At 43.4% G+C, this 24,889-nt stretch overlaps 2 protein-coding genes across 5 annotated transcripts in view; one reads left to right on the top strand and one right to left on the bottom strand.

Moving 5' to 3' along the window:
• The window catches only part of LOC126523689 (uncharacterized), a 52,992-nt gene extending 35,235 nt beyond the window's left edge, over positions 1 to 17,757 (top strand). For both annotated transcript variants that reach the window (XM_050172292.3, XM_055066827.2), the window contains exons 4-6: positions 13,299 to 13,345; positions 13,986 to 14,059; positions 17,508 to 17,757. In XM_050172292.3, coding sequence (XP_050028249.1) covers positions 13,299 to 13,345; positions 13,986 to 14,022 — 84 coding nt within the window. In that variant the 3' untranslated portion in view covers positions 14,023 to 14,059; positions 17,508 to 17,757. The remainder of the gene's footprint in view (positions 1 to 13,298; positions 13,346 to 13,985; positions 14,060 to 17,507) is intronic.
• Mitf (transcription factor Mitf) overlaps positions 1 to 24,889 on the bottom strand; it is a 325,695-nt gene that overhangs the window by 57,756 nt on the left and 243,050 nt on the right. For 2 of the 3 annotated variants that reach the window (XM_055066825.2, XM_050172275.3), the window contains exon 7: positions 17,237 to 24,498. The exons of the other annotated variant lie outside the window; for it this stretch is intronic. In XM_055066825.2, the coding sequence (XP_054922800.1) occupies positions 24,118 to 24,498 (381 nt within the window). In that variant the 3' untranslated portion in view covers positions 17,237 to 24,117. Of the gene's footprint in view, positions 1 to 17,236; positions 24,499 to 24,889 lie in introns of those variants that run through there. 3 annotated transcript variants of the gene reach the window in all.

Genomic DNA, 24,889 nt, shown 5'->3' with positions numbered 1-24,889 from the left:
CAAGAGTGGATGCTCAGCTTTGCAGGTGTGACATACTACATTTATAGTGCAAGGCCACGTCGATGGGCAGGAAGGATACCACACAATTGCTCGTGTTGTTGCCTTGCAGTCACAATGCAAGTAGTTCTATGTGGTTTTTAGCTGTAAACATGTGAAGCAATCTGTAAATTCAAAACTGTTTTAAGTAATGCGGGACACCATGAAAAGCAACATAAGGCTCAGGTGTACAACTTTTTTGTTCTCACATCAGCCCTTTGTGCTGCAGGTCAAATATATATATGCGCTATTTGTACCTGAAAAGAGCATGCATTTCACATTTAGAGCTCAAAATGTTCAATGGAAAACATTTTTAATGTGTCAAACATGCATATGGTACCTTGTCTAATGTTTTGCACACAGATAGTTATGTTTGGCACAACTTGAGTAGCACATTCATAATGCACTACATACAAAATCCATTTTGCACCTCTCCTTTGATATTCTAACCTCTAACACAGAAGTATAGACTAGAATTTTCTTTATGTAAAATTCAAAAGGCGAACAAGTTTTCGGCATCACACGTCTCAATGTTCTACACATGGCACTTATTGCATGTTCTGAATGTGCATTCATTGCCGGTGGTATGTCTTCTAAAGTAAAAATAGTTTGTTCAATGTAGCTTTACCTGTATATTTTGAACTTACCCATAAGTTCTCTGCTTTACTTGTATATACCTCCTTCAGTACTGGTATTTTGCGGTGCCTCCATTAGCACAGTAAATGTTGTGAAAGCTGTTAATTTATAAAATAGAAAGCCTATATCCAATATAAACAAGAAACTTGCAGGCAAGGTAATCATTACAAACCAGCTGAGATGGTGGCACTATTCTACTTGTTTTCACTTGTGATAGCACAAGTGTTCCCACTTGTTTTGCCGGTTGGTTGTGACCGATATGCTCACGAAGGTTTGGGTCATTCACATTTCAAGGGATGAGTAACGGTTGCATACGTGCAACATCTTCCTCTGCCTATATCAATGGCTTCACTACATGTAGCAGGTTCAGCTGTGTGATTATTGGTGTAGCTGAAGTGATGTATCACACATAGTCTCCGCACACTATCTGACTGGCGAAAAGCATGCAGGAATTGGTTTTCAAGCTATTGGTTCAGTGGTGGCTTTCCACTAAACTGACTGTTGAAGAGGCAGATTTCACTTCATCAAAAGGCCCATGTGAAAATTAGCCTAGAACTCATGACGCCAAATACAGACACCATGTGTGACTGAAGAACAACACGTGACAGAACGATGAACAGTGGAATTCACTTCACCAATACACAAAAAAGTGCACCTGCATTCAGTATTTCACTTCTGATATACTAAATACAAGCCCTTATATGAGTTGTTTGGATAGCATAATCAACAAAATCCCTCTAATAAGCAATGGCAAAAGCTAAATAAAAAGCTGCTGCCTCAGGTACTGTCATTGGTCTAAAATATTCATTCTCACATGCGGCGAATACAGCCCATAAATTGGTTTACATACAGGTATGAAACTTAATAACTGCACCATGTGATAAACTTTAAATCAGATCAGTTGAATACCATATAGAACATCTTTGATGAGGTATAGTTGGTGCAACATGCCTTGATATTAGAAGTATAGACTATAAACGTAAAGTTGTGCTGTTTTATTCACACACACATGCACGTAAATGCAAGGCACACATACATTTGTGTTTACGTGTTAGTGTGCGTATCAAATGAACAGCACAACTTATACAACAAGACATAAATACAAATAATTTTTTTTGTACCAGTCTAATTCCTATTAGTTATGCAATGATATTTACTTACTTTTGGAAATGCAGTTGTTTGCTTTAAATCCGGGGTACAATCAGGACTCGACGGGAACTAAAGGTCAGTGGGCCGCCTCGCATTGGGCGCTCACGGGAAGACTACAAATGAAGCTGTGCAGGGTGATATGGGCTGGACTAGTTTTGAAGTGAGGGAAGCTCGCAGTAAAATTGAGTAAGAAGAACAGCTGAGGAATATGGAAGAAAGTAAGTGGGCTGGGAGGGTGTTCAGGTATCTGTACAGGAAAAACATTGGTTCACAGTGGAGGAAAAGAACTAGGAAGCTTACCAGCAAGTATGCGGCCTGTATGGTGGACAACACAGCAACAAAGAAGGTGTTCCCCACAAACATTGAAAAAATGAACGTGAAAAGAGCAATTCAAGTTTTGTCTCCTGCCGTGACAGCTGCACTGAAGCTCCTGCAAGAGCAAGCGAGCCACACATGCGACTCAAGTTTCGCGGGTGTCGGACCGACGGTTGAATTCATGGACACCGTTCACCGCTTGTTCATGCTCTTGCACGTGAGCAATTGTACCCAGCACATACACCAGATCAATGCCGACTGCAAGCAGTTCGAATCTACAAGCGATGAATGGCTAAACCGGCTTGAAACAAGCTTCCTCGACTACCTGGTCGATCTCAAAAGCCAGTGCCTGGCAAAGAACTTCTTAACCAAGGAAACTTACGAAGGCCTGGTGTTGCCAACTCGTTTAAATGTTGACTGCATTTGATATCTTCTTGAAGAGATATGCTTTCACGTCGTTTAATGAGGAAAATGTCGTCTGACCCAATCGAGTCGTCTTCTGGCTGGTTAAGAAAGTCAGCAGGCTCAAATGATCAAACTGATGCCCGAGCTGTTCTCTCATGTATTGAGAGGACTCCAAAGACTGGCATCGCGTCGGTGTCAAGTACGAGCAACGTAATGGCAGCAGAAGGCAACGATTGCTTGTCAACCCTGCCGCAACAGAAAAACACAAGGGGAGGAACAGCAAGCAATTCCCTGCAGATGCATGTAGAGAGCTCACAGAGCAACTCAAGAGAGAACAGCTTCTGCTTCCTACTCCAGGTGTCACAGCATTGGCTATAGTAGGCGGCTACTAGGCAAGAGCTGTACAAGATAGATTGTGTGGAGTGCGTCAGCCTGTTAACAAAGCCACACACCTCGGAGCCCTCGCACTCGCTGATAAAGCACCAAGACCGTGGTGGACTCATCGACCCATCTGGACAACATTTAGCGGTTCTCTACGCATTAGAGAAATTTATCAGAGTTCTTCTCGCACGAAGAAGGCACATGAATCACCCTTTGAAAGAGGCTGTGAATAATGCCGCTGCAATACTCCGCGAGCCCGAAACCTTGATGTGCTCGACACCAGGATACGAAAAGAACCTGCTGAAACTATTGCTGACAAAGTTTTTTTTTTCTTATATTCACAAATTTTGCTATGAAGGCGATAGACAAACATGACTTGGCTAAGTGTTTGAAATAAAACCGCTGTCACAAAAGACCCTCAAAATGTGAACTATGATGTCACAGTTCGGCGCTTTCTGGTGAAGGGCTACCTCTCCACAACATGCTTTGTGTTGCTTACTTCCGATGCACATTGTCTAGAAACATGAATTCAACGTGCGATTTTGTTTTAGTCCCATGTCAAATACGAACGCCAAACGTGTCTCCACGAGCGCGCGCGTAAGGAGCGTCGTCGCGTTGTCCGTTCTGGGCACGACCTACTGTATAATTTTATACAGTAGGTCGTGGTTCTGGGACAGGATGGATGGATGGATGGATGTTATCAGCGTCCCCTATGGAACGGGGCAGTGGGTTGCGCCACCAATCCCTTGCTATTATACTGCCTAATGTCCTACCTTAGGTTAAACAATAAAAAAGAAAAAGAACACAATGAATTACCACACCCAAATTTTCTGATCCCCTATTGCGAACTGTGCTCTTGTACGTCTCCGTTTTTTGTCGTTTCCCTACTTTTCTTCCACCAATCCTCCAATCACCTCTTACTAATCCCTATTGCGGACATGTTTACTTTTCCACTGCTCTCGCTGAACCCAAGGGCTTCAAGGAGGCCAGTGGTGCCTAAATCGACCGCTGGGTAATATGTCTTCACATTCTAATAAAACATGCTCCATAGTTTCCCTAGCTTTACCGCAGCAAGCACATGCTTCTTCTTCCTTCTTATATCTCGCTTTATATGTGCGTGTTCTAAGGCATCCCGATCTCGCTTCGAAAAGTAATGAGCTTCCCTTTGAGTTATCATAAATTGTTTTTTTTCCTCTTAAGTAGTTACTCATGGCAGGTTTCTTTTCCATTGCCGCCACCCGTGAAATTATTTCGGCCTCTCTGACTTTCCGCTTGACGTTCTTTGTTGCTGTGTTGCCCACCCTACAGGCCACATACTTGCTGGTAAGCTTCCTAGTTTTTTTCCTCCACTGTGAATCAATGTTTTTCCTGTACAGATACCTGAAGACTCTCCCAGCCCATTTATTTTCTTCCATATTCCTTAGGCGTTCTTCATACTCAATTTTACTGCGAGTTTCCCTCCCTTCAAAACTAGTCCAGCCCGTATCACCCTGCACAGCTTCATTTGTAGTCTTCCCGTGAGCGCCCAATGCGAGGCGACCCACTGACCTTTGGTTCCCATCGAGTCCTGATTGTACCCCTGATTTAAAGCAAACAACCGCATTTCCAAAAGTAAGTCCTGGAACCATTACACCTTTCCACATACCTCAGAGGACCTCGTACCTATTGTATCCCCATAGCGCTCTGTGCTTCATTATGGCTGCATTTCTCTTCCCCTTTACTGTTATGGTTTTTTCCTGTGTGTCCATATATCTGTTGCCTTCGTTTATCCATATACCAAGGTATTTATATTCTGTTACCCGAGGTATTTCTTGGCACTGTATCTCCACTGTCTGTTCACTGTTTTAATTGAATACCATAACACATAATTTTCTAACTCTAAATTTCAAACCTAAGTTGTTGCCTTCCTGTCCACAGATATTAGCCAGACGTTGCGAATCATTTTGCTTATTAGCTAGCAACACAATGTCGTCCGCATAAAATAAACCTGGGAGTTGCTGCTCTACTACTGTACCTGCCTGTTTGTGTGGGAGATTAAACCCGATATTACTTCCTTCTAGCGCCCTCTCCATTCTCACCATGTGCATAATAAACAGCAGTCGGGCTAAAGGGCACCCTTGCCTCAGTCCCTTGTTGATATGAAGTTTCTCCTCGCTCCTCATACCTTCCCATTCAACGCTAACGGTATTTTCTAGGTAAATCTCTCTCAAAATCTGTAGACAATCATCACCTAAACCTTCCCTTTCCAGAATATCCCACAAAATGTTGCGGTCTACGTTGTCATAGGCTCCTGTAATGTCTAAAAAGGCCATATATAACGGTCTGCTTTCTACTTTTGATATTTCAATACAATGAGTAAGAACAAATAAGTTATCATCTAAACGCCTACCTATTCTGAAGCCATTCTGAAGTTCTCCCAAAATGCCATTATTCTCTGCCCATGCTTGAAGCTTTAATTTGATTGCCTGCATTGCTGGCCTGTATATCAGCGATGTAATAGTCAACGGTCTATACGACTGAATTCTATCTTTCTCCCCCTTGCCTTTATAAATTAAATTAATTCTGCTTTGTCGCCAAATTTCTGGTATTCATCTATCTTTTTTAAAGTTTTTTACACTGCTTTCACCAGAGCTTCCTTACTTTTTGGTCCTAGTTCATTTATCAGCCTAACAGGAAGCTCGTCTAGCCCTGTGGCTGTGTGCTTAAGAATTTTCTCTTTTGCTTTCTTCCAGTTGAAATTTGTCGACACCAGCTCCTTTTCCATCTAAATCCTGTATGTGGGCATTCATGTCACCTAATAGGAAAATTTCAGCGCCATTACCGAAACCCTTAATATCAGCACTTACGCATTCCACTAACTCTTTTCTTCTTTGTGCAATTATTTCCAGTCCGCAAATACGTAACGCCCAGCCAAGTTTTTTTCCCACTCATTGTACCTGATAACCAAAGATGCTCCTGACATGTTGAATTTACTCTTTTCCATTTGGCTCCCTGATGGATGAGCATTCCGACTCCCCCTCCCTTTCTTTTTGACTTATTCTGTTGCACCCTTCCCAAACATAATTCTCAATCACTGGGGGCTCTTCTGAGTCTCTAAAGTGCGTTTCTGTCACAGCATACTCTTATTTGTTCACTATTTAACTGCTCCTAAATCTCTGCCCACTTTTCCTTACTTCCGCCCTGCATGTTTATGTAGCCTATTGCATGGCGAGCTCTCTTTCTTGCTTTCTTCCTTTTTCTGTCATCGACGGCGATGCTCTTCTGAGGTTCCCCAAGGAGACCTTCATTACTACCTACTCTGGCCTCCTGAGGGCCCATGGGCCCCCTAAATAAGCAACAGCACGACCACGAAGTTGTCAGCCCACTTCTCGTGCCAGCTTGTAATTGAAGTTGATCCCGTCTCATTTAAAGCTTCCATACCTTCTAACTTCCCTTTTTATTTCAACAACCTCGAAGCCTTTCTCTCGGCTCATTTTCCATGTCGCCTCATTAGCAGCCGCTACGGCTCTTTGTACGTGACTGTCACGTACAGGCGCCCCCAGCGCCATGCACACCGCGATCTGCATCTGAGGGGATAGCTCGGGCAAGTTGTCCACCCCCTCCGCCAAGCGCTGGGCTAGTCCTGGCCCTTTCCTGTTTAGGACGTCATTTAGCTCACCTGCTACTATGACACGGTTGCGCACGTGGGCATTTTCCACGAGCTTTTCTTTTGCTCGCTCCATGACAGAACCCAGTGTCCGCCACTCTTTTGTCGCCTTTCACCTTCTCCACAATTGCTTTTGAGCACCCAGCCAGGATTCAGTCGCCAGTGATAATCACCCTTTCACTCTCTCCTACCTCGCCCTACTTCCCTTTCTCCTTTTCCACGTGATTCAGACTTGACAAGGGGGATTGTCCCCTGGGCTGCTGCTTTTTCCGCGTGGCGGCCTCAAGGCAGGTGCCGCTCTTTCCAGCTAACCCTTCATCACGATGCATGGATTCCACGTATTTCGCTGACCCTCCCTCGCCTGTCACGTCGGGGGTCTGCGTTCCATTGTCATGCACATTCTCGTTCACAATGGCGGCCCTGTTAAACTTTTCCTTGGCTGCTTCAAGTCTCTTTTCAACTAACTTCCGTGCATCACGCTCCCTGTTTGACTCATTTTTGAGCTCTTGCACCTGTTTGAGAAGCTCTTCCTGGAAAGCCTCCATTTCCTGCAGCCTAGTATCGACATCACATTGTGTGCCCCTTGATTCGATGCCCTCTCCATTCTCATCCGTCTCCTCATCTGCCTTGAGGGACCCCCCGCGCACTGCTTGCTTTACCGTCTTTCTCGCCATGTATTGCACGGCTTTTTGCAAATACTACAATACTATAATAATGCTACTACTGATGCAAATACTATAATACTATATCAATGCAGAGCGCGTGCCTTTTAGCAAAGACCGATACGCACAGGATCCAAATCCTCAAAATGTCGCAAAGCAACTCTCACAACTGTTTCAAAAGCAATTAATGTCGCGGAGACCGAAGGTATGACACGCTCTCGCACGCGCTCAACCACGCGGCCACGCTCTCACTTTCCTACCAAAACACGCACAGTAAAACCACTAATAGCGATTTGTCTTGCTACTTCCAAGCTACCATTTAAAGACTACAAACACTCAACGTCCCACCCGGCTGCACGTGTTGGAGCACGTGGTAGGACGCTCTAATATCCTGCAAAACCGTATGTACATGAAGCACACCCGCGCACCCAAAATAAGAGACAAAAAAGGAAAGAAACAGAAAACCACCCAATTTCTATTTAAAGGCAAAAAATCGGCAAATAAAAAAACAAGCAATCTCAAAGCATGCACAAAAACTTATGATTTCGACGCCGCCACGGAGCCCCGAAAAGCACGTCCATTCGCCACAAATCCAAGCACAACAGTCGTTGGCTGGTGCCCACGTGTGCGCCTAACTTTTTTTTTTACGTTCTACTATAAAACAAAAACGCGATAAAGTGGCGGGACATGCTTGACCCTACCATGAACCCCCTTAAACATCTCGTTTGAGCAATGAAAGCGTTAAATGCGAACGCTTGTGGCACGAATAACTGCGTACTATTATAGCCCACATAGGCCTCGGCATTTCACTACCGGTGGTTTAATAGTGCACAGTTTTAATAGTAGAATATTTGCGTTATATATATGTACATTTCTCAATATTTTTCAGCCCGCTGACATTATGCTAAATGCAGATTTTATCTAGTACAGTATTTTCGCAGAAATGCTGTTTATGAAGCTGCTCCCGAGTGGTTTTAGAGGCAGGATAGTTTCGTGGTGCCTCGGAGTGACTTCCATGCAGTGGCGTTATTACTAGTTGAATAAAAATATTCACATCTGCTTGAAAGACTGACATTTTTTCATGATCTCGAGGCAGAAACAACCTTACCTACCATTTGGAGAAGTGGCCTGGCCAAGGGTTTGACTTGAAATTTCTGGATGATTACTGCCGCCAATGGATAATTAGATGAATTTATGGAAAAATTACGTTCTCTGCACGAAGTATCCAGGCTAGTCCTTCGATCGCACTTTAGGAGGCCTTCAGATACCCGAGGCCTTCAGATACCCGTGTGTCGAATCAATATTTAGCGCTGTAAAGCGTGGCCATTCTACAGTCATTCTTGGCCATGCCTTGTTTTGCCTAGTTAATAAGTTTTTCCTAGCCATTTAAAAATTTTGATAGTGTGTTCTTAGTCATTCTTAATTATTTGTAATTTTGCCTTGTCATGTTTAATTTTGTTGAGTCATTCTTATTAATTCCTAATTTTGCAGGGTCATTCTCAGTTTTGCCTTGTCATGTTGAGTATAGCTGAGTCAGTATTATTCATTCTCCATTTTCAGAGGTCATATTTCTTTATTCTCAATTTCACTGACTCATCCATGGACATTTTTTAAGTAAGTGATTATTAGTCAGTCATTATAGCAGAGTCATTAATTATTCTCAACGTTACTTATTCATTCCTAATCACACTCAGTTTTACTTGTCATTGTTAGTCACAGTAATTACTGCATAGTCAGCTATGGTCACTATTAAATTATTACACTAGAACTCTTACTACTGCTATTATCCTCATCTATCCACCTTAGACATCTGCCAGACCTCGAGGGTTCACACAGACTGTGGATGGTTCGCGCCTTCATGGCCCTCCTAATGCTGTTGCATTAAAGGTCACGGTCACGTTCTGGTCAAGCCAGAAGCGTGCCTATTAGCTAGCAACAAAATAAATGACTACGCTGCAAGCATTTCCGCAGCAAATCCACACCGAGATTAAGAAATTGAAGAACCTGTTGTAAGCGAATTCTTCACACCAGCATTCGTTATTGCCACACACAGGGCAATGTCATCAAATTAAAAGAATAATGCTCGAGACGACGCAAAATGACAAGTGAGTTAAGCAAGATTGTCCGCATTCTCATGAACTCGCAATAAGCTTCAAGTGTACACAGTCGTTTAAGTACTTCACAGAGCACAGCAAGCTTGGTCGGAACGAAGTCTTTAGAGCCGGTGCTACGACTCCACTTCTTTCTACGTGCGGTGTCACTCTTTCTTCGAGGCATGGTGCACAGCGTGAAGCCATTTTCATACCAGCTGGTGCACTGAAACGCGCAGCACCCGGGCATAACAAAAACCACATAATAAGCAGACCTTCACGAGTAGCGGTGCGTACCAGCCCGACGGTGCTTGACTCGCAACAGAGGGAGGCGGCCTGCTAATGGCGCCGACAACATAGGAAAACACAAGGAAGGCGTCATTTCGCGTGCGCTTCCTAGGCGATGGCCCGAGGGGCCAATGAAAAGCGCCGATCCGAGAGGTGGGAGAGGAGGGCGTGCGAGGGCTTTCGGTGCAGCGGCAAAGTTCACAGAAAGTCGGTACTTTCATATGATCAAGGGACTTTATCTTGCACTAGCTTTAGACATTGAGGGGTTTTACGGCTACCCTCACATGTTTTCACTCGCACATACAGCATACGAGGCGCGGCGACGATATTACCGCCCTTAAACTTTCTCAGGGTGTCTACCAAGTTGACATTTTCAAATTCCCTGAGTTTTCCAGGTTTTCCCTGAGTGCCTTTGCACATTTCCCTGAGTGATGCAGAACTATGTTTTATGTCAAGACAAGCTGAAACCATATCGCCTGATGCTGTCACTCTCGAGTAAGCATATGAAAAGATTAAAAAGCGACTTAATCCAATTTGAATACTAAGGAGTAGTGTTTATGTTATTCAAAAAGAGAATAGAAGGCAGGGGTTAGTAAAATGCAGAGCAAATAATGTCGGACATTCACAAATACGAATAAAAAGGATATGCACATAGAAGCAAATATATTCGAATATGAGCTATTTCTATCAACTGACAGCAAGCTCAGTGGTATGAGGACCGAACTCTGTCACAATTGAGATTCTCTCTCAACCGCTCGTAAGTCAACCTCAACTGTCCTGAGATACTCTCAGCCCGCGCACGACGCCTGAGTGTTGTTTCACTGCTTTAAAGAGTTTATTTTGGTTTGGATGAGGGACACCTGCATCTCGGCATCAGCCAAAACTTTGTTTTTTTGAACTCAAGCGCCTTCAAAACGGCGGCAGCAAGCTTCCTTTCCCGTTTATTCCTCAATGCGTACATCATTTCTGTTCTTGTCCTCCTTCTGCCACTCGTTCACCCCAAGGACCATTTGAAGCATCTTGGTCAGTTACACAGTCCACGGCCGATTTTTAGAACTCCCTAGGGGCCGCGAAAACGTTCGAAAAATCGGGCAGTTGGAAAAAAAATAAATGCGTGTCATTTACTGCCCTTAGGGGCTCAAACCGCCACAGGCACGTTTGAAAACGCTCTGAAGGCCTGTCGGTACACATATTAGGCATATCGGCGCTCGTACTGGGACAGGAAATACCGGGTGCACGTGTGTATAATTAAGGAATACATACTGTTTTCCGTGGCAATAGCCCCTTCCCACGCTTGTTATGCTTCACTGCAATACTTTTGCGTATGCTGCACCATGTAACATTTATGTATAGAGGCGAAGCTAACTTTCGGGAACCGGTATTATGCAACGCACCGTGTTTTATAAGTTTCTAAGCCAATCGCGAGGACCACAAAGGCGGAGTCCGCGCCATTGCTGACAGCAGCTAATTCTTTCAATAAAAAACTCGGCACCCAACGGCAAGAAGCTTCATAGCTAACGTCGAAGCAGCTAGGCCTAGCGTTGCCGCAGTGGTGGCAACGGCTGCCAGCGGATCTGCGTGCTAGAGTGCCGGTTCGAGGTGGCGAAGTAATCAAAACGGCAGCGGTAGCGCCTTTGATTATTGTCGTTTCGGACATGCGGTCACGGCAAAACGTCCCGAAAATCGGACGGCGAAGAGTTCTTGCGTCCGAAATTTCACACGTTCTGATACGTTGACTCCATGGGGTACGTGGCGGTGCCGCGAAGCCGTCCAAATTATCGGGAACCCGGAAAGTCGGTCGTTGACTGCTCACTGGCAACTCCTCCAGCCGACGACAGGGCGTTAAAGGCGATTCATTACGATTCCTGTCTGTTACTCGAGCCAGCATTACCGCGACTTTCGACCCTTTCAATAAAATTGCCGCTGGTTTTCCCTGACAGAGGCCCAAATTCCCTGAGTTTTCCCTGACTTTTTCCAGACTACTATAAATCCCTGAAAATTCCCGGTTTTCCCGGTTGGTAGACGCCCTGCTTTCTTTATATGCATCACGGCAATGGCAATAATGTGCCTGGAGTGTCCGTATAATTGCGGTCAAAATGAAAATAAATAACGCTAAACTGTATAAAACTTGTACAATGCAGTGAAATACAACCACAAAGATTACAATTACAACCAACACACATGTTGCGCCCCATCATGAAGCTTTCCAGTATATTTAGAAAAAAAGGTTTGTTGAGCGCAAGTTCATGGGAAAGAAAAGGACAGACCGCCTGTATACCCTTTCTTCTTTCCCCATGTACTGGTGCTAAAACAAAAGCGTTTTCTAAAAATGCCATATCAACAGCCCAAACAGTCATGTCGCGATGGCTTTCAGGTAGTAGTTGGGACGAGGTGTCATTGATTGCGCTGGATGAAATAATTACTGACTACGTACAGCCGTTTCTGAAACAGAACTAAACCAGCGCGTGGTCGGGACACCCCATATAATATTTTCACCAGCACCAAATAGGCCTGCCAATACCGCATTGGGCTTCAAGGGCAGTGCCAACAGGCAGCATTAACAAACTGCAATATTGCGGACACCATGTCCCAACAGCAACGAGGATAATACAAAGCAACCAAATAGTGAGCATTGCAGTGATGAAATGATAAAAAAACCGTTGACTTTTTCGATCAGCGAAGTGTGTGTACCCTGTTTTCGTACTGCGCCAGTTCACAAAAATGCCGTACCAACTAGCCCACACTAGCCAAGCAGCAACTAGCCCACACGAATGCGAGCATTGAGAAGGCGACAACACCACAGCAGGGCAGTCACAGACCATGCACCCCACTCCTGGCCTCTTGTCACGAGCAGCTCTCTGTTCACGGCTCGAGCATGTTCTCGAAAAGATGCCAACTTCGCCATTCGCATGCCACCTGCTCGTGAGGTACAGCAGGCAAAGGCTGGTAAAATAACTGGCTGTAAACTCAAGTGGGTGGCATTGCATTCGGAATGCCCTTGCGTGCAAACGTGATTTTGATGGCTGACACATTGTTCGCTCTTTATCTTGCTGGCTCTTTGCTTCGCTGTTTCACTTTGCCCTCTCTCGCTTATTCTCTCTTCTTCCCTGGCTGTTTCGTTCACTTTGTTAGTCTTTTTCGCTCTTTCGTTTGCGCTTTCTCTCACTGGGTCTCTTTCGCTCGCTCGTTCGGGCTATTTGCTTACATTGACAATTATCGTTGATGGCTTCGGCACAATTTTCGCTTCAGCAGAATGAAAGAAATGAACGAACCAAGAAGCAATTTCCATTTCCCTAAGTCAAGGCAAATCTGTGCAGACCAAGTTTTGTACTAGTTGTATAGCGAAGAAGAAAATTGTAGTGGTCGCGTTAGCAGCTGTTGTGGTGTAATTGAATAAGGGCGATTTCCATGTCAAATTCTTAAAATTTATCTGAATTCATTTCTTTAGCCATTCAAGATTTCTCAATAGTGATTGTTTTCAGACTCAAATAATCTTTTTCTTAAATCACCCCGATTCTTGGCCAATCCCCCATAGTCGGTGTGAGCCACACTCGGAGCAAAGCAAAGCATTCGTACACGTGGAATGTGAGCATCAGGTCAGCAAACACGATTAGGTTCTTTAAAGCGAGATATAAAAAATAACATGAATCTCGACAGACCATATAGACCACTGCTTGTTATCTTCCGCAGAAATGCTTCCCGAAAGAGGAGGACTGGATGGCATCACAAAAAGCGCTGTAAGTATCTCGCCCTTCTTGCAGCGATGCCTTATACCGTTTTTGTACACCATGCAGAATTTTTAATGTCACCTGTGGAAGATATCACAATTTTATGCAACACATAGGAATTCGTTACTTTTGCATTTTCATGCATAGGACGGCAGTTTGTTGTTAATAAAGTAAGTGGAACACTGGTGCTTTGTTACTACACGTATTACAGCGCTTATTCCTAAATCCACAAGATTGCAAGAATCTTTTCCAAATAGATGTGCCTTACAAATTCACCAGCTCAATTCATAACTTGCTATATGTGCTGCAATGTAACTAAGCTAGTTAGTGAAAGTTTGTTAATGGATTATTAATTTCAATTTCTCATGTGAGTAATGTTCACCGCTTCAAGCAACCAACTTAAGGACAATCACACTTTTTTAAATTCTGTAGTCTAAAAAAAAAAAAAAAACCCTCCATAGGCGATATCCAGAATATAGTAACTATGACGAGTTATCAGCTCTGCAATTGCTTCTGGCGCATGCAGTTAGTAAAAGCATGGCCTTTGAGATTCATTACTCAGAGGTAACCATCGCTAGGGAGTGGATTTGGCCACCACATATTCAGTTGGCCATTAAAACAAAGGCCTTTCTTTTTTTGGTTCTCTCAGGTGGTTTATCGCGAGATACCTGCTGTCAAAACAATGAAACTCCACCGCATCAAGCTTCCTCACAGAATGGAAAGGTATGTACACTATCTGGCACAGACCTATCACGATGTCGCAAAATGTAAAGCCCACCACGCCATGACTGGTTACGACTTGTAGCTTATTGAAATGGCGCACACACAAGCACCAATATTTCAAGAGAGGCCACATGTGTGCCTGATAGGCGATATAAATATAGACACACTCTGTCCTATGAAGACACCTGTCAGTGATTACCTTGACATTATTTCAAAATAGGGCCTTGAAACAACAATCCGTTCTGCAACAAGCGAAGAATTTTTGGCTGGTAGCCTTACGGTTTCATGTATCGACCACATAAATGTGCGGTCATGTAATCTAGGTATTCATTCAACAGTAGTTCAAACAAAACTAGCTGATCACTGCTTCGTTTGTATTTCTCTAACACAGTCATCTGTCACCATTGCTTCTAGCGCCTCCAAGACAGAAATTTGAATAACTGATCCAAGGTTATTTGATAGACTACTCCAACAATATGATTGGCAGTTTTCTATCAACCGTGCCCCCGTCTGAAATTTATGAAAAAATTGTTGCTCTTTTGATGACTTTAGAGAGAATCCACTCGAATTATAACAGTTAAACAGTGCAGCACTAATGAAGGTTGGATGACAGCAGAAATTATTGCTGCTATAAAAGAAAAAGATGTGCTTCGGAGTCGGTGTCACTGAGCCCCTAACTGCAACACACTTCGTTTAAAATTCAAGCTTTGCAGAAACAAAGTTATTGCAGCTATTCGCCTCGCTAAACGCAATCACTTCTGTGACAAGTTTAGGAATGCCCGTTTTGACAGCCGTAAAACCTGGTTCCTAATAAATGACCTCTGAGGTGTTGGTAAAAAACTACGTAACGATAACTACTTTCTTTCCCACTTTTCATCTGATTGCCAGAGTATAGCAAATAATTTTAATGATTTCTTTTTCACAATACTGGGTTTTCCGATACCACATCCGGATACATGTACACTGAAAACAAGTAACCTGCAATCGGCTTATCTACCATTGCCGACTGATTGCAACCTAAAAACAATTCTTTTTAGTCTTAAACTCAACAAGCCCGTAGGTACCGATGGCATCTCCGTCATCGAGCTTCGAAGAAACTACAGCTACATCAAGGACGTTTTGATAGCAATTATATCTTTTCATGTGGCGTTATTCCAGTCAGACTGAAAACGGCAATCATTATACCACTCTATAAGATAGGATCTCGAGGAAAAGTTGGAAACTACCACTCTATATCAGTTTTACCTTGCATAACACAAATTTTAGAGAAACATGTGCTGCTCATTATGAATAGCTTCCTTGATACTAACACATGTTATCACCGCAGCAATATGGCTTTATAAAAGGCAAAGACTCGGGCACTTTTGGATGATTTTTCCGATTTCCTTAATTTCTGTTTCGAAACTAACCAGGTAGCGTGTGCATTGTTTCTTGATGTAAGCAAGGCATTTGACAGTGTCTGCCACGACTTGTTGTTAACAGAGCTTTTGATGATGGGATTCCGTGGTTTGTTTCTGTCACTTCTCGATAATTTTCTCCGGGACCGGTTTGAGTACATCTGTTTAAAACTTTCACAGCAGTTTTTTGCCAATCAAAGCTGGCGTTCCACAAGGTTCAGCATTAAGCCCTCTTCTGTTTAACATTTACGTTAATGATCTGTCTAATGCAGTCTCCATTAAGATATTTCAGTATGCAGACGATACAGTGTTAGCTTCTCGCGCAAATCAATATTCTGACGCAGCTTCTCATTTATAAGAAGCAGCAATGAAGGCAATGGACTGGTTCGCCACAAATTTAATCGACATTAACGTATTAAAAACGCAACTTGTCTGCTTTCGAAGTCCTTTAAAAAGAGTACACTTGACTAGGGAACTAATATTACATAATTCACATTGCAATCCATGTTCTTGCGATCCTATCAACTACACATCTGTAAAATATGTCGGTTTGCATTTTGACAGCGACCTATCATGGGTTTCGCATGTTTCTTATGTCTTTCAGAGGATTCATTCAGTGCTTTGCTTACTCTATAAAATCCGTCACCTCTTGCCGATATCAGTCGGGAAAACCACTGCGCATGTGTTGTGCTACAGTGTTGTCTGATACGGAATTACGGATACTGCCTACGGACATTGCGCTCTTCGTTGGCAAAAAAGAATGAACTCACTATTGCGCTCCCTTTTAAAAGTTATAGGTTACGACTTGTATCTTCAGGGCAACACCGACATTTTTAAGGTATTATCAATGCCAGATTTTTCATCAGTTTTGCTGCATACAATAGCCGCGAGACATTTCTGGGACAATCGTTTTAAAGTACCTTGTGTAACTTCCCGTAGCCTTAGACCAAAACGGCGTTATCAAATACCTAGTGCAACAAAATACTGCAAAAGAATGCACGAATGCTATGTTCCTGTATTGTTTAATTATTTACCTTGTAACGTGCTGCAGTCCACATCAAAATACAAGCTCAAGAAAGCATTAAAACGTGCAGATTTGAGCAGTTATAACATATAGACTTCACTTACCTCCTCCTGTGTTATGCTGAAAACTGGCTTTGGTCTAATATGTGACAAGACAGTTTGTTTCCGCAAAGGTTTCATGGAGCATTTCCGTTTTTTTTTTAAATCTCATCCTGTTTATAATCATCTACTAATTTTTACTGTGCCATGCAAACTAATCGTGCGGCATTGTGATAATTGTACGCGCCAAATGCGCTTCTCAAACCTGTATGTATAAGTGCGTATAATATGTGCATCAATGTATGTATATACATTTATCGCTTCCCTGTATTTCCTTTTTTTTCCCTTGATATTGTAACAGCTTGTATGCTGCTTGTCATGCTCTGCCAGTCGAGCCCAATGTGGCTTTGGCAGGCCTGATGAATGTATTAGGTTTTATAGAAATAATAAAAGAGTGTTGTTGTTATTATAAAAATTGCCGGGAAGGTTTTTATTGTTGAATTTGCTGCAAACAGACATGGAAATATAAAACCTTTTACCTCCTCCGATTATGCAATGTATTATACACGCTAGAATGTGTACGAATACATGCAGCATTTCATTTATATTCTTGCAAATTACACCAATCCTGGCACGTAAGGAAAATTTGTTACAAGGCCAATGTCTGCGGGATAGAAGAAGCATGGGCATTTTCCTGCAAGAAGTGATCAAGGCCATCTGCTCTTCGAACATCTTTATTCAAAGCCATGAAATATGCTTGTGGTATGACTCTACAGTGCCTGCCTTAAACTATTCATAAAGTGAGAGCACATCTTATGAGAGGAACTTTCATTACACGTTTTTTTTCATTTAATTCAGGTTACAACTGCAGCACTCTTGTACAGAGCTACTCTCCGGCTAAGCTGGACAATTTAGCTGCACAGTCTTCCTTGACAAGGCACTGAGGACTAGCATCATAATAAAAGTTTATTTCATTTGTGATTGCGCAGGTCCCACATGAAGGCACAAACAGAGGACCAGGCTCTGCCCAGTATTATGCCAAAAAGAAAGCGGGATGTCGCCATGTTCACCTGTACATAACATAATATCATTCTCTTGTTAATTTAATATTTAAGCCACCTGTGTACAGCTTGTTAGGTTACTGTTATTTCAGACGCCACTGCAGTAGGCTGAGCTGTCAGAAGCTTTCCTCGAAGCTTTCTCTCTCTTGGAACATTAAAGTGGATGTGACCACAAGCACCTCATCTCCACTGCTGCTATCTAACTTGCACACTTGACATTACAGGAAGTTCAGCCACAAAGAAAAGCAATAGTAGCACACGCATTTGTTTTTATAATTTGGCATGGACTGATTGAAAAAAAAAGAAAACACATTGCAGATTATATTATTGTGCTATGTAGTTCGATTGTGTTCTCTACAAGCCTTATAACATTTCTTTAGCCTAAGCAAAGTGTCACAAATTAATAATTTTGTTGAGTAATTTCCAGTGCATAATCAATGACACTTGAGTGCATGCTAACAGTTAAACATATATGCACTCACTTTGTGTGTATGTCCCAAGCAATTATTTCTCTTTGCAATGTTCCGAGGCCTCCATAGAACAAATTTTGATGCACACAGCTTCAAAAAGAGTCCATAACACTTCTATGCTCGCCACACCGGTGGTGCCATAGTTTCCAATCTAATGTAATGCAGCAAGGCATACTGCAGAGATTTTCCTTACACAGCCCTTAAATATGCAGTACATATAGAATCTTTTCTATTTGCAAACGGCAGAAAAGAAAGCTTTGGTGAGGCAGGCCTCGTTGATGTCCTTGACAACGACAGTTACCGACAGTCGCACACACACACCTTGCTTTAGGCCGGGGCAGTCAAATAGGGATCCACTTTGGCTTGACACGAACATAACAGTGGACTTCGAATAGCGAAAAATTTATACACTGAAGCGGTCCACCACACAGTCAACACCAGATGTAGTTCGCCAGACCATCGTGTGCCTCAGCTCACACTTGTGAAGTGCAAGAGCTATCACTGCAAGCACATATCACCGTCAGCACATGGCACTCTTCAAAAGAGTTCCTCACATCAAGGGGTCTTGCATGCAATGGTGGGATATGATCACACAGGTTGTGGAGCGCTTCACCTAACACTAGAACACTGACTTCAGCCAGCATACAAGCCATGTTTGAAGCCATCTGCAAAAAACTAATAGCCTTCAAAATATGTCTGCAATGTCTGATACAGCATAACGCACACTCCTTTTACCAATAATACTATATCTATGTGTACAAGGAAACAAAGTGAGAGCAACAAGTTCAGTATTTACAAGGTGTGCTATTTACATTACAAACAGTGATGCAAGCTCAAATGAGGATCGAAACTAGTCCCTAAATCCAAAAGTATTGACAAGCAGAATGTATCACATGGGTCACATGTGACCAGTCAAGGACACTGTGAAGGCAATGCATTTATGGCACGCAGCTACTACTGTCAATGACAGATGCCACTTGGCTGCATCAAAGCAGCTCAACGTATTACATGCCCTCTCTGACAACAGGGACCACCAACAAATGACATGCATCTATGCACACAGTACATATAGTTCCAAACACTGAAAAATAGACTGATTGTTCTCTAGGTATGCACACCTTCGAGCAACCAATACTGCCTGCTGAGCAATGCTCCAATATACACATAATGAACATGATGAACAAAACGGGTGATGTCAACAATGGGTGGCAACTGAATGTGTACGAGTGTTCACAAAACTGAGCGCTTTGCTTTAGTGCATGTAGCATGTTCTAAGAGAATAAGAATAAAATATCACAGTCTTAAGACGAGGCTTTAGCTCGGATGTTCTTATCTAAATACATGCAAAAGGAGACGCTGCTTTCTCTGCAACCACTGCACCAAATTTGATGAGGTTTGTTGCATTTAAACTCTAGTGATTTTGTTAAAATCGGCCCTGTGGTCATCTCAGAAAAGTGCATCTGCATTTTACATGTACTTGAATAGGGAATATCGGAGTTGGGCCCAAGCTAAAGCTTCCTCTTAACACACACTATAACCAGTTAGGTGGCCCAGAAGAACCACCTAAAGTTATCCACGTTGGTAAGTATGAGGAGTCCCTCGAAACTCTCTCAAAATTTAGGCACGACCTACTCACTAGTCAAATTTAACAGGGATAGGCGGGCTAGTTGGTGGTCGATATTGGAATGCATCGTGTAACCATGCAAACAACAAAGGACAAAGAAGGAAACACACAGGACAGTCGCGCCTGTTCTGTGTGTTTCCTTTTTTGTCCTTTGTTGTTTGCACAGTTACACGATGCATTCCAATATCACTGTGCCCGTGCGTTCCATGCTTCCACAACCCAAATTTGTAAATTTTTCTTTACACTGGCTTTACTCAAGAAAAGATCAAAGTAAAACATACTCCAAACAAATTATTATAGCTGCTTCATAGATAAGTAAGATGTAGTCGCTCTTTTAGGCCATTCGTGTTCTGATGATACTACCCACACATGTGGCAAAATGTCTATGCCTTGTTTTGATACTTCCTCAAGTAAAGCCAGTGCAAAGAAATTTACAAACTTTTTTTCACAGCAGCCAAATGGCTCTCTATCTCTGAAGGTGGATCCCCACAGTCCATCATCCAAAGTTCTTTACATAGTCGGACAATGAACGAATGTGCCTAAGCTGAGATGGGATGAAGAACCAACATTTGCCCAGCACAGGTGAAGTGTGATCTACATGCTTTCAAGACACGAGGTGAAAAGGAGAAAAGGTTAACAATATCTCATCTGGAATATGTTTGCCGAGTTAATGCCCTTAACATAACCCCCTGTGGGTGCTGACCATTGCAGTGGTTTTTCTAAAAAAGAATGTGTTACCGCAAAATTAGTCTTCTACTAGGATGGCATGAAGTATGCATAACCAATTATGAATTACACACTGCAGCCACAGACACAAAAGCTAACAAGCTTGCAAAAAAAAAAAAAAAGGGAAGAAACTGCCTCAACGCTGGTTCTCATGCTGGATAAAGCTGTTTATAACCGTACAAGAGTGAATCTGTTCTGTACCAACTTGCATGAAACCTATAGAAACCTAAGTCGGATTTCAATGTTAGGAACAGTACCAAATATTCAAGAAATGTATGCATTGTGAAATTTTATTGCAACAATCGACAATACCAAGAGTCGAACTCATTTTTGGTTATGAACATCGATAATTTGCAATTTATCTCAATCAACAAAGGAACAAGTAGACAAGAGGCAAGCCGATACGTGCAGGAGTGAATGTTCCAGAGCTGTGGGCAATCTACAAAATACTGAGCAAAGCTCACTGGGCCGCCACTGTTCCGGTGTTTCCAAAAATCTAGGCTTTAAGAAGACTACACCGACTATGGCTTGCAGCAGACAAAGGGTTGTCATGCTGCACTGTGTACTTATCAGCAGCAGCTGCTTCTTCCGAGCCTAAAGGCATTCCCACACCACCAGCTCTGGAGGGGAACATTCGCAACATTCCAGACACATCCACGTACCTTGGAATCTTGTTCATACAATTCTGCATAATACGTTTCTATTTTCATTCCAATCTCGTAGAAACAAAGTATTATTACATGTTTAGGAAGATAATATTTTTGGCCAAAATCAGGTAACACTGGATTTTGACACATACTTGCAAGATGCCGAGGCCACAGCATGACAGCTGTGGCTGCACAACATTTGGATGGGAGATGATGCTGTTGAGTGAAGGCCTTGCAGGCTTTACGAAAGCTTACAAAGTCCTCAGTTCTAAACACCGAGCTCAGATCCCACACTTTCCTCAGTCACATAAAGGAAACAAGCGAAATCAAGAATCTGAGGTAAAAGCCAATGCTTCGTCCCACTGGCTCCGACTGTTGACTTTACTCAGTTTGCGCCGGCTTTGACCAATGCATTGTCTGACATCGGGTGGCAGTTAAACTACCTTCCTTCACAGGACGTTTCACCGTACCAATAAACCTCAAATCAGCTGGCCCAAACACTCCTGCAGTAGGTGGGAGCATGCACAAATTCGAATTGACAGCAGAGGCTACCAAAACAGCTGTTGAGGACAAAAATGCCGACACACAGGGAAGACTGTCCTGGCAGGAGTCTTAAACAATGACCACAGCGAAATCGCTAACAGCTTTGATGGTCACAACAGTGGCCAGCAAGATCACGATTATTGATCAGGAGTCGGCAAGATCAGGATTATTCTGAGAAAAAGGAAGGGGACTCACTTTTCCGACTGCCAAATAGTTTACCAACATGATTACTAGTTGGATTAATGCACACTGCACCATTCTGCCTTTCAGTATCATTGTGAACAAAGAATCTGTATGGCCACAAAATTTAATTTTCATGTTTTTCTCTTGGTTAATGCTTGCTTTAAATCGTCACACATACTACTCGCTAAGTATGCTTCAATCAAGCACTTGATTAGCAGTATTAGAGCAAAATGGTAACACAAATAAGCATGTATTCTACAATGCGTGCTCTACTGATGTTGAGGCACTCACCATCTCTGCTTCAAAAGTTGCCGAACAAGATCTCATCTGTAACAGCACTGCTCCATACAGAGTTGAACCTCATTATGGCGAAGTCTCGTCTAACACGAAAACACGTATTATACAGTCGAATCTCATTAATTCCAACTGATGCTGTGGTCCCATCAAAATTATGTGTATTCCAATGGGCAATGAGCAAAAACGCCCAGTAATTAGAATGCGCAAGCATTTGCGACGGTTCATTCGAACATACCGTGCTCCACAATGCTCTCAGCAACGTGCCAAATCATGGGGTGGCGCCTCCGACCAGCATTGCTTTGACCCCCGCCATAGAGGAAAGCATTTTCGCGTGCGGTGTTGAAGGACCCCTCAACGCCGCGCGCTAAGATAACCAATAAGAGTGCGTACATCACTGTAGAGTGATGTACGTGCATGAAACTGGAGCCATGCAGACCCGCCCGACCGTTCTATTCGTACTCACGTCTGGACCAGCCGGGCCGTTTGTTCCACACTATCGTCTGCTCTCACTCTTGCTTTTTTTTACAATGACGAGTCTAAACTGAGATGTCCCAATGAAAAATTTGGAGACAGTGCGCCATATCAGATTCTGTACAAGACAGACCCTGAATACAAGGACGCAAAGACAGAACCTAGTACCTCACTCATTTGTCTTTTGAATGTTGCAATGCCGCAGTAGAAAGGAGCAGACCAACATGATTACGATCACTGGAAACAACTTCGTCATCTTGATAAGACATTACTCGCGTTAAGAACGTAGAAACACAGCGCCGATCTGTCAGCAGACGAAGGAAAAAGCATGCGAGCACGCACAGGGAAGCAGAGGCGGAGGCCCAGTCTGGCCTCGGCAATTCCGCTGCTTTGGTGGCAGTCTTAGGTGGGAGAGGTAATTAGCGCTATCCATCAAGCTGGCAGGAAGGCAAATCTGCTTCCCTCCCGCCCTCCCTTGCAACTCCCTCAACGGTCTCCGCGCCACAAGCCCTGCCGGCCCGGCTCTAGCTTACTCCAAGTTTCATTTTCTGCCGTTATCGGGAAGCGGGCATTGGTTGGCGTGGGCAGTATTGTGGTCCAAGTTCGCTGTGTGCTTGCACGCCACGATATTTCACGGCTCTCACCATTTGTGCATCGTGCTATGGTGCACGGATACGTCCAGAACAAGTCGTTTCAATCTGGACAAATTTTCGGGCCCCTTCAAGTTTGAATTATTGAGATTCGACTGCATCTGTTATAAGCATATTCAACTGCGTTGCGATTCTGTTATCCCGCACTCTAGCAACGCCTACCACGAAGCTGTTATCCCACTCTATGCCCCTGAGTGGAAGGTGAGATGGCGAAAGAAGTTTTAAAAAGTGGTTCTGCTTCTTCAACAAAAGTTGACACGATGTAGGATGACACATTTCTGTACAAGTTAGACTACTGTCAACAGCAACAACGCATGCACATCAGGCAAAGAAAGAAGCAGCAATTCAGTTCTAACATCTCTGAAGTAACATCATGCCATCTTGCAAAATGAACAACCCTGTGTAGCAACAACAGTCTGTCCACATGCGCAGGAGAATGCAGTTCATGTGATCAACCAACAAAAAGATCGCTCTTCTGAGTGCATAGCACAATGGAAGCAATCCACTTGCTGCACTTCAATAAAAGTGGACAAGCCGACCCTACAGGCACACTGCTCACCATTGTTGTGATAAGGCCAATCCATCCTGTGGGCAAAAGCACAGCCATGCAAAAGCTGTCTTCTGTCACAAACTAAAGATTCACATGCAAGCCTCCTGGTCCAAGAATTCTTGCTTTCGGACATCCCCCATAACAATCCATTCTGCAATGCAAACCTAGGGAAAGACTGCTTTGTTGGTGCGGCAAGGTCTCTCCATGTGCGATACGCCTGCCTCTATGTATAGCTGGCTTAAACACCTTCACATTATATAAAAAACACAGTTGACAAATTTTGCAGCAAGGGATGCAAATGGGAAGATTGTGCAGCAGCGTGGTCCAACCCCACCAGGCTGAGCTCATAATCCCAGCTAAGATGGGCAAGTTGTCTGTTATCCGTGATAGTCCATTGTGCCAGGGGAGTTGAGCTTCTCGTGTGGAAAGTGCGATGATGACAGGAGGGGGTCACCCGCACCACCCATGGGGTCATCGTCCATGATGGTGTCATCGTAGTGGCCAAGGTTGTGGCCCGGACTGGGCACCGAACTTAGACCCGAACTTGGGCTCGGGCTTGGTGCCTCATGCTTGATGTCATACGTGTCGTGCTGAAACTCATCTGGCTTCAGGTCCTCCTGGCCACTTTTGAAGTCATACAGGTCATTGAAGGATGTGGGTCCATCGGTGATAAGAGCACTCAGCTGTGACTCGGACGTGGGATGCCATGTCTGGCTCGTCAGTTGGATGCCATGCATTTGCATCGTCTGCTCCAGTTCCTGCACACAGCAACATGGTGGCACAACCAGGTTACTGGCACAACACATTACTGGAGGGCATCCTGTGAATTTAGCATGGTGACAATGATAGCACTTCAATTGCCCAGCCATTTAAAGACCTTAGAAAACACACTTCACTGAATAATTGAAGTGTTTAGTTATTGAATAAAAGGGACTACAGACAATAGCTTCTGCTGGCGAATATATACAGGAGATGTGGAGAGATGGATAATTTAGTATAACAGTCAAACCTCTTGATAACATATCCAAGTGAATAATATTTGGTTTGCCATGCTTTATTTCAATGAGGGTATTCTACTGCTATAACGAAAACAAAAATGTGTTATCAAACTTGATATCAGTTATAGTGAAGCAAATGTTTGTTTGCAGG

The sequence above is a fragment of the Dermacentor andersoni genome, chromosome 6, assembly GCF_023375885.2.
Source record: "Dermacentor andersoni chromosome 6, qqDerAnde1_hic_scaffold, whole genome shotgun sequence".
Taxonomy (NCBI): domain Eukaryota; kingdom Metazoa; phylum Arthropoda; class Arachnida; order Ixodida; family Ixodidae; genus Dermacentor; species Dermacentor andersoni.
Note: the sequence above shows the minus strand (reverse complement) of the source record. Positions and strands in the feature narration are given on the sequence as shown.